This window comes from Camellia sinensis, chromosome 4, assembly GCF_055761805.1.
Source record: "Camellia sinensis isolate YWXY chromosome 4, ASM5576180v1, whole genome shotgun sequence".
Taxonomy (NCBI): domain Eukaryota; kingdom Viridiplantae; phylum Streptophyta; class Magnoliopsida; order Ericales; family Theaceae; genus Camellia; species Camellia sinensis.
In genome coordinates, this window is record NC_138964.1 from 77,894,252 (window position 1) to 77,905,353 (window position 11,102).

Genomic DNA, 11,102 nt, shown 5'->3' on the forward strand with positions numbered 1-11,102 from the left:
CTAAGAAATTTTTCGAAGTCTTCCTATGTACCGAGACACAGAAGATGGCACTTGCTACATTCACTCTCGCAGAAGAGGCACGTACGTAGTGGATGTTAGTGAAGGGTCAACATGAAGGTATTACCTACAATTATTTCTTAGAAGTCTTCTACAGTAAATATTTTCTTCAGACCATCAAAGATAGAAAGGCTTTAGAGTTTCAAGCATTAAAGCAAGGAGGAGGCATAGTTTCAGAATATGATGCCAAGTTTACTGAATTGGCAAGGTTCACCCCACACATGGTGAACACGGACTATAACAAAGCAAGAAAGTTTGAGGAGGGTTTGAAAGGAGCAATTAAAGATGAAGTGAACCTCTTCCAACTGCCAACTTATATAAAAGTCCTAGAAAAAGCACTAATGGCTGAACAAAATGACAAAGATGAGTAGAAAACGAAGGAATAGTTCAGCAAGAAGCAAGGTTTTGGTGTTAAGAAAGGGTCGAGTAATCCACCGATCAAAAGGCCAAACACATGAAGCACTAGCAGTTCAAGTGAGGGTAACAAGACCATACCAACATGTCAGGAATGCAGTAAGAATCATTTTGGGGTATGTGAGCTACAGGAGCATGTTTTGAATGTGGATAAATGGGACATCAAGTCAAGGATTGTCCTAAGGCCAAGCAAAGGGGTGCAAGTAGTTCATCTGGGTTAGTTCAGAAACCAAGTGCTAAGGCTAACACTGGGAAAGAACTAGTGAGACAAGGCAGAGTCTTTGCACTTGTCCCAGGCGATGCTTAGAACACAGAATCAGTGGTGTCAGGTACACTTTCAATTTGTGCTCAAGATGCATATATTTTGATAGATTCAGGTTCTACACATTCATTCATATCTAGTGAGTTTGTGAGTAAATTGGATAAACAGCTAGAACCTTTGGATTACTTGTTATCAGTGTTTACACTCTCTGGTGAATCCTTGATTTGTACATTTATTTATCGAGATTGTGATATATTAGTTGCGAGTTTTAGTTTGACTGTAGATTTATTACCTATTGATATGAATCATTTTAATGCAATATTGGGAATGGATTGGTTGTTGACAAATTATGCTACCATTGACTATGTATCAAAATGTGTTACATTCCAACCACCCGATCAAGAAGAATTCTCTTTTTAAGGGAATGAAGTAGTGCCCCCACCATATCTTATTTCATCCATGAAGGCCAACTGATTACTCAATAAAGGATGTCGAGGCTATTTCTGCAGTGTCCTAACTATTCAAGAATTTGATGCTAACTTGGACAGTATTCCAATGGTAAGAGAGTTCCCATATGTGTTTTCTGATGACTTTTTGGGATATTTAATTGATAGGGAGATTTTACTATTGATGTAAAATTAGGAACTCAGCCCATCTCCAAAACTCCTTACAGAATGTCACCTGCATAATTGAAAGAATTAAAAATTCAATTGCAAGTCTTACTAAATAAAGGCTTCATCAAACCCAGTACATCGCCATGGGGTGCACCAGTGTTGTTTGTCAAAAAGAAATATGGAACGCTACGTCTATGCATTGATTATAGAGAGCTAAATAAAGTGACAATCAAGAACAAATACCCCATTGCCTAGAATTGATGCTTTATTTGACCAATTACAAGAGGCACAAGCCTCTTCTAAGATAAATCTCAAATCAGGCTACCACCAACTCAAGGTCAAGGCAGATCATGTAGAAAAGACAGCTTTTAGAACAAGGTATGGCCATTACGAATTTTTGGTTATGCCTTTCGAAGTTACTAATGCACCTGCATCGTTCATGGATCTAATGAATTGCATTTTTAAGCCTTATTTGGATAAGTTTATAGTAGTGTTCATTGTTGATATCCTTATTTACTCGAAAAGCCTAGAAGAACATTAACAACATTTAAGATTGATCCTTTAAACTTTTAGAGATGGAAAGTTGTTTGAAAAATTAAAGAAGTGCGAGTTTTGGCTATCTGGTGTAACATTTTTGGGGCATGTGATTGATAAAGAGGAGATTTTTGTTGATCCTCAAAAGATTGAAGCAATAGTTAACTAGCCAAGACCAACTACTATAACTGAAGTTTGAAATTTCCTTAGTTTAGCAGGATACTATAGGAGGTTTGTGAAAGATTTCTCCAAGATAACAATGCCACTCACACAACTAACATGAAAAGGAGTACCATTTGAGTGGACAAAAGAAAAGGATTCAAAGTATCTAGAGCTCAAAAATATATTAATTACAACACCGGTTCTGGTATTGCCAGCCAACATAGAGGGGTTTGTTATCTGCAGTGATACATCACATAAGGGATTGGGATGTGTTTTGGTACAGAACAATAGAGTTATTTCTTATACTTCATGCCAGCTAAAGCCACATGAGAAGAACTACTGAACGCATGATCTAGAACTGGCGCCTATAGTCTTTGCATTGAAGATATGGTGACATTATGTATACTGGTCTCCGTGTGAGGTATTTATTGATCACAAGAGTTTGAAATATTTGTTTACACAAAAAGAACTCAACATGAGACAGAGGAGGTGGCTCGAATTGATGAAGGATTATGATCTGCAAATCCAATATCACCCTAGCAAAGCAAACACTGTAGCAGATGCTCTTACCCAAAAGTCCACGGAAAATTTGGCATGTCTACTTACCAAACAAGGAGACATTTTACAAGATTTGCAAAAGATGGAGGTGGAGTTAGTCCTACATGAGATAGGAGGTATATTGGCTACAATTTCAGTACAACCAATGATTATTGAGGAAATTAAACAGAAGCAAATAGAGGATCCTTACCTAAAGAAAGCTTTTGAGGAAGTTGATTCAAAGCCAAGGAGGGGATTCACCATTAAAGATCAAGTGCTACAATTTGAAAGTAGAATGTGTGTTGTAGATATACCAGAATTGCAAAAGAAAGTTATGGAGGAAGCACACCGTTCTAAGTTTGCAGTCCACCCCGGGAATACTAAGATGTATCAAGATCTCAACTGAGTTTATTAGTGGCCAAACACGAAAAGGAACATAGCAGAATTAGTATCTCGATGCCTTCAATGCCAACAAATCAAAGCCGAACATCAAAGGTCAGTCGGTCTTCTTCAACCTCTTTCTGTTCCTAAATAGAAATTGGAACATATCACGATGGATTTTGCAATTGGCTTGCCTCGCACACCAAGACGTATGGATTCTATTTGGGTCATTGTTGATAGACTGACCTAGTCCGCCCAGTTCTTGCCTATGAAATCTTTTTATAACGTGGACAAACCTACTACTTTGTACATAATGAGATTGTTAGACTTCAAGGTGTGCCTGTTTCTATTGTATCGGATAGAGATTCTAAGTTTGTATCTAGATTTTGGCAAAGTTTGCAAAGAGCAATGGGAACAAAATTGAGGTTTAGTACTACTTTCTATCCACAAACAAATGAACAGTCAAAAAGGACTACACAAACTCTAGAGGATATGCTTCGTTTTTGTATTTTAGATTTCAAAGGAAGTTGGGATACTCATTTGTTGTTGGTAGAATTTGCCTACAACAACAGCTTCCAAGCGAGTATTTGGATGGCACCTTATGAGGCACTCTATGGAAAGAAAAAAAAATGTAGATCACCTATTTGTTGGATAGAGGTAGGAGATTAAGCAATATTGGGGCTCGAGATTATTTAAGTTACTACTGAAAAGATCGAGGTTATCCAACAACGAATCAAAACTGCTCAAAGTCATCAAAAGAGCTACGCAGATGCAAGGAAGAGGAATATAGAATTCAAAGTCAGATATCATATATTTTTGAAAGTCACACCAATGAAGGGCCAGACACAGTTTGGAAAGAAAGGAAAATTAGCTCCACGTCATATTGGACCTTTTGAGGTTTTAAAGAAAATTAGCCTAGTGGCTTACTGGATTGCATTACCATCAGAGATGGAGCAAGTGTACAATGTATTTCATATTTCTATCCTACGAGGTTATGCCTGGGGTCCTTCCCATGTAATTGATTACCAGAGGTTAGTAATTGATGAGGATTTGGAGTATGAAGAGCGCCTCATTCAAATTATTGACCATCAAGTAAAACAACTCAAAAATAAAGCAATACCAATGGTATAAGTGGAATGGCGAGAACACTATAGGAGGGATGCTACTTGGGAGAAAGAACATGAGATGAGAATGAGACATCGCAGTCTATTTTTTAGCAAAGCTAAGACAAGTTTGAAGGACCAAACTTTTTAAGGATGGGAGAATGAGACAACCAAGTTGTTCATGCATCATGATTACTTTATTGTCTACTCATTTAAGTTATGTATTGGACTTGTATGGTTTGTGCCTAGAGTTAGAGGATAGCTTAGAACTTGACTTGGAAACCATAGGTTAAGCTAATGCCTTAATTGAGGAACTCAAAGACCTTAGTCTAATAACCTTGACCATTTCATGTTATTTGTTATTTTGTTAATTAGGATTAGTAATAATTAAGTATGATTAGTGGAGGATTAATTAGACCAAGTATGATTAGGATAGGAATAGATTATTTAACTTTAAACTTTATTAATTAAGTCTAAGTAAGGGAATTAGTTAACTAATGGAGTTGCAACCTTGCCCAACCATATACAACAAATCCTCTAGTCCTAAATCAAACAAAATGGAGGAAGAAGCTGGAGAAATCAAGAACTAACGGGATAGAAGGAGAGGAAAAGAGAGGAAGGAAGGAGAACATAGAAGGGTACAAAGAATTCAATCAAAAATCAACCTAGAAGTATTCCAATGTGAGTTTTATATTCTAAATCTTGTAGTAGACTCCTTTAGCATCATGAATCATGCAAAAGTTAGGATGAAAATGATCACAGAATAAAAAACTTAGAGGGAAAGAAGAGAAGTTAGCTAAGGTGGCAAACTAGGGATGAAACTTAGGATTTCCAACTCTTTTGAATTGGTTTTTGGTGATTTGGATGTCCTTACACAACTATTTTCACATGTTCACTTGATTATACATGAGTTCACAAGTTGATTCTTGAAATCTAGAGTAAAAAATGTAAAACCATGGAAATTTTCATTTAAAGCTTGGACTAGGCTTCATATCTTGAAAACAAGTGAGTTTTTGATTTTTTTTTATTTTGAAAACAAGTATGCTTCCATGTTTGGTATCAAATATGTAAGAGTCGGAGTCGAATTTGTTGCAATTTTGGTCCTAGCAACCTTGGAAAGTCATTAGAACAGAGTAGAATCACAAACTGCAGGTTCTGTTCTGTAGATCACCGCTCGAGCGGTAGAAGGACCGCTTGAGCGGACAACTTAGAAACCTCATTATATTGGTCAACCGCTCAAGCGGTAAATGCGTCGCCCGAGTGCACTTTTGCAGCTCTCAAAATCTATTTGCAGGCCTAAAATTCTTAGAGGTACCCATTCACCGCTCGAGCGGACTGCCCATTTTCAACACAATTTCACATCTTGCTTCACTTGATTTCCTCCCTTTCTTTAGACACTTTTAGGTATGTTTTGATATCTAGACACAAGCGTAACATAATTAGAAACCCACCTAAGGCATGTTATGTTTAAATAAAGAAGTGGATTAAAGTTTAAGTGCATGATAAATTAATATAGGAAGTTTAAGAATTATTCAAATGCATCAATGTTTTATTCTTGTCTTGTATAGGTCAAGCTTGAGGAGGTTTAAACCCTTGCTCATGGAGTCAATTGTGAGTAGTAATTTAGTAACGCTATGCTTAATTAAACATGTTTTCAATATAAACCATGATTATGTTTCGAACTTGATATATCTTGTTATGAATGAACATTTATACTCTTTTATCATGTACTTAGATGGCATTCTTGGATCATGTCCCACAATTGAGGAAATATACAATCATATATTATGGCCAAGCTCATATTGTTTCATTTAGCCGGTACCTGGGCTAGTTAAGCACCTTGTAATCCTTGATATGCTCATCAAATATGTATTTTATTTGCAAGTCAAGCTTTGTTCATCTTGTTCAAGTTATATGTTATCTCATAGGAATGTTTAAAGCTTTCATTGTTCATTTGCTTACCTCCTTACTATATTACTATTCATTGGGTTATAGCTCACCCCTCTCCCTTATATATGTAGGTGAAGAAGAGGAACCAATACACGAGGAAAAGTTGCACCAAAGCTTTGCTTTTCTTTTTATTTTCTTCTTTTCAAGTTAACCTTGAGTTAGTGGTTTTGTTTTTATGTTTATGGTTTTTGTAGAAATGTCATTTGGTGCTATGTCCTTTTATTTTGTTGGATGGACATGTAAATATAATGTAAATAAATAAGAAGTATACTTGGTTTGTTATCATTTTACTTATGCACTTGCTCTGAATGGTATTGTATTAATATAATAAATAGGTTGTTCTGCCTAAGCCCCAAGATTTTAGTCCAATTTTGTCTTGTCTTGTTTTTTCAGGCCTTTGATAGTTAGACACTACTGGCTGGTCATAGCTACTATCTCGTCTAAGGCGGGATGGGTTGTAACACATTCCTTCAACTTCAACATAAATCTCTTCCTTTTTGTTTTCCTCTTTGAGATTTCCTTCAACAATTTTGGTCTCAAATTGTTTAACTTCAACTAGATGATCATCTTTTCCAACTTCCATTGATGCATCTTAAACATTGCACTCTTTTTCTTAAAACTCATCTTCTTCAAAGCATTGTACCAAATATTCAATGGGTGATAACTTTCATGTTTGGAGACAAAACTCTCAATCACCTTCAAAATATTATATGATATTCTTGAATCTCCAAGATGCATCCATATCTCTGAACGTATTGCCTTCTTCAGAACTCCGAGTGCTTTTTCCTCTTTCTTCTCTCGGATTCTTCTAGGCAAGCCATTGCTTGGCTTTTCTTCAACCACATCAAACAAACCACATGCTTTGGATTACGAAAGAGAACAATCCTCATCTCTTATAATTAGAGAACATCATTTTCTCACACTGAAAATACATATTTAGTAAGGTTGTTCATTACACCTGCTGACCCGTGTAAATCGTCTAAACTGTACCGATCCATGAGGTCAAGAGCGGTTTCGAGCAGTTCAACGGTTGGTTGTAGTTTTCTGATATATATTTTTTTCATGAATTCACAATCGGAATTGGATATAGAAGATACACACTCGATTAACCCGAACCCGACTGAATAAATTTTATATTGTGGGTGCAGATCCTCCCCAGCTTCTCTCTCCGACTCATCTTCCGGGCAACGGTTCAGATAGAGCCATGTTACCTAGAAATAAATAAACGACTCAGATTCGTTTCTTTTAAATTAAAAAAAAAAATACATACATACATACTCACTAACACACACTCACTGCACACACATACTCTCAATCCGTCCCTTTCTCCCTCTTCGTCCTTTCTCACTGACACACACTCATCACAGCACACTCTCCCTCACTCTTTATCACATTTCTAACAAAAAAAAAATTAAAATTAAAATCACACACTCTCTCTCTATATCACATTTTAAAAAAAAAAAAAAAAAAAAAAAAAAAAAAAAAAACTATTTTAATCTTTTTGATTTTATTTTCATAATATATATATATATATAGTTTTTAATATAAAATTTTAATTTTTATAAAATTAACATCATTGAAACTATACTTTCAAAATAATACTAATATTAAATATATTTAATAAAAATTTAAAATAAATAAAAAGTAATTACTATGTTCAGTTATGCTTTCAAATTATTATTTTTAAATTTTTCATATACGAAAATAATGACTTATTTAATGAAAATATACTTTTAAAATAAGACTAATATTAAATTTTTCAAAAAAAAATATATGAAAATAATGACTTTTAATTTAATTTTATTAACCAAACGAGTTTAATCTTCATATATTTTTAAATTATCTTTAAAATAATGACTTCATATATTTTTTTTGGAATGAAGATTATTTTTAAGAATTTCAAAAATATATGATTTTTGTGTGTTTTATTTCATCAAAATAATTTTTATATTTTAAGAATAATACTTTGAAAGCATAACTAAACATAGTAATTACTTTTTATTTATTTTAAATTTTTATTAAATATATTTAATATTAGTCTTATTTTAAAAGAATAGTTTCAATGATATTAATTTTATAAAAATTAAAATTTTATATTAAAAATTATATATATATATATATAGATATTATGAAAATAAAATTAAAAAGATTAAAATAGTTTTTTTTTATTAAAAATATTATATAGAGAGAGTGTGTGATTTTAATTTTTTTTTTTTTTTGTTAGAAATGTGATAGAGAGAGAGAGAGAGTGTGTGTGTGTGTACACTGTGATGAGTGTGTGTCGGTGAGAAAGGACGGAGAGAGAGAAAGGGACGGATTGAGAGTGTGTATGTGTGCAATGAGTGTGTGTGTTAGTGAGTATGTATTTTTTTTTTTTTTTTAAAGAAACGAATCTGAGCCATTTATTTATTTGTAAGTGACGTGACTTTATTTGAGCCATTGCCCGGATGATGAGTCGGAGAGAGAAACTGCAGAGAATCCAAACTCGTATTTATATTGCCCCCGTTTGGTAGAGTTGTGAGAAAGTGATTATAACTTATAGTCTAACAGCTTATAACTTATAGCTGTGAATATAAGTTGATTTTTTACTTATAAATTAAATTTCTCCTCCCCCACTCAAAGAATAAATTGATTTTTAACTTACAAAAAGTTATAAGTTATATTGTTAAACTGAACCAAATATATTAAAATAACTTAAATTAAACTAAAAATTAACATAAATTAAAAATAAACCCCACCAAACAGGGTAATTGGAGGCCTTGGGAATAGAGTCCGGATCGTCTGCCGTGGTTTCCTGCGGTGGCTCCTGCGGCGGTCCAAAACGACGTCGTTTTGGACCCTTTTTTTTTTTTTTTTTTCTTCTTCTTCTTCTTTTTCCTTCTTTTTCGTCTTTTCAGCCTCTCTTTCACTTTTACTTCATCATTTTTACTTCACAAGGAGCCAAAACACGAACAGGGAAGAAGTGGTTCAGGATGTTTGATCGGGATAGCAACAGGTACATCATGACGGCAAAGTTGACGGGAATGATCGGAGAAGCCGATAAACTTGGTCATTTTCCTCCGATCTGTTCCGATCTGCATCACCGTGAAGAGATCGGCCTCCGGCAACGAATCTTCTTGAAACATCTTTATAGAGCATCAAAGATCCTTCGTCGCAAAAACATATCGAGTGGGTTTGATTCATGAAGTGTGATCTGTGTTTTTTTTGGAACACACAAAGTGGATTTGATTCATGAAGTTTTTTTTTTTTTTTGGAACACATCTAGTGGGTTTGATTCGTGAATTTTTTTTTTTTTTTTGGAACACAGTGGGTTTAATTTATGAAGTTGTTTTCAAATATTGTATCAAATAGTTCTGCAAATGACTTTTGGTAAAATAAATCTTACATATACATATATATATTTTTTTATTGAGATCTGGTTCGTATCTGCAATTTGCAATGCTAGTGCTTGTGCGTGTGTGTGAGAGAGAGAGAGAGATGGATAACAGAGGAGGAGATGTAGATAATTTGCAAATTTTGGTGATGGTGGTGAGTTGAATACACCAATTGGAAGGAATAATGCTAGTCAAAATCAGAATCATAGAATGAGATGAAGCAAATAAGTAAACAAATTGATTCTTTTGAATGAGTGGTGCGGTGATTGCATTCTCTTGCCATCCATTTTCGTCTCTGTGTGTTTGGATTGTGGTCTCTCAGACATGTGAGAGATGAGAGAGACGAAAAAAAAGAAAGAAGAAGAAGAAAAAAAAAAAAAAAAAAAAAAAAGAAGTTCAAAACGACGTCGTTTTGAACCACTGCAGGAAGTACCGCAGACAACCACGGTAGACGATCCGGACTCTTGGGAATATGCTTGTGTCAGTCTAAATCCATTCACATACTACACTTTCTCATAAATCATTTAATGTTTTCTCTCTCCTAAGCCCACTTTCTAAAAACCCAAGAGTCTTTCTCTCGTAAACCTACTTTCTAAATATTCAAGTTTTCGTTTGTTTTTGAAGGTAAAATAAAAGGAATTGATAGTGAGATAATTGATAATGAGAGAATTAAGTAAAATTGTATTTGTTTTGATGATAATTGTTAATATAAGAATTGTTAAATTATTTTTATATAAAATAATAAAAAATTATAAAAAATTAAACATTAATGTTAAAAAAAATTCTCAATATGTAAAAAATAAAAAAAATTCTAATCCCCTCACTATTTTTCTAATACCACCTCTTTCTCCTCCTCTTCCTCCATCACAATCTCCCTTTCAACCTCCATCTCAATTCCTTCCTTCATCCTAATTTATTTCTCAACTTTACAAATAAACACAACATTAAGGCTTGGTTTGGCATGTCCTACATAATACAAAAAGTAAAAAAGTCACTATCCTATTTAAGTCACATCATCTTATTTAAATCACATCACCTCTCTAACACATCATATCAAACCCAATCCAAACCCAACCCATATAAGTCAATAAATTAAAAAGTGCACTTTTTTAGAACATTCCAAACCAATCCTAAATAACTCTACTTTCATCATAATCTCCCCCTATCTACTGCATCCTAAAACAAACGGCCCATAACCATTCAATGCCTTTTCGCTTTCTTGTCTCTCAACTTTTTCCTCTTTTTCCCCGTAACCACTCAATGCCTTTTCTCTCTCATAAACTCTACACTTTTCCAAAGAATTTAATCTTACACCTTTTCAAATAATTGAGAGTCTGTCTCTCTCTCCTCTTTGTCTCTCTATTACTTTTCTTTTTCTCCATGACATTTCAATGACTTTCTCTATCATAAACCCTACGAGACTTTTCTAGAAAAACAAAGGCGATGTTTAGTAAGAGTTTCGAATTATAGTTTCACCTATTAATTTAAGTGTATTACTCCCTCCGTCCCAAAATAATGGTCCCTTTTGGGGAATCCAACTTTTTTTGGTAGTACAATTATTGCATTTGAAAAAAGTTGATTTTCCAAAATTATCCTTTTGATAGTACATTTTTTGGGAATATCAATGCATAATTGTACTTTTTATGTTGTTTATTAATTTAAAAGAAGGGTAAAATAGGAAATTTATATTATTTTTGTACTTGATTTTTGAAGA

The 11,102-nt window shown here is 33.9% G+C and overlaps 1 protein-coding gene across 1 annotated transcript; it reads left to right on the forward strand.

Moving 5' to 3' along the window:
* The first annotated feature begins 2,518 nt into the window (after nucleotides 1–2,518).
* On the forward strand, nucleotides 2,519–2,986 carry LOC145823847 (uncharacterized). The gene has a single exon (XM_082923377.1). The coding sequence runs from the start codon at nucleotides 2,519–2,521 to the stop codon at nucleotides 2,984–2,986; it is 468 nt and encodes a 155-aa protein (XP_082779503.1).
* The last annotated feature ends 8,116 nt before the right edge of the window (nucleotides 2,987–11,102 follow it).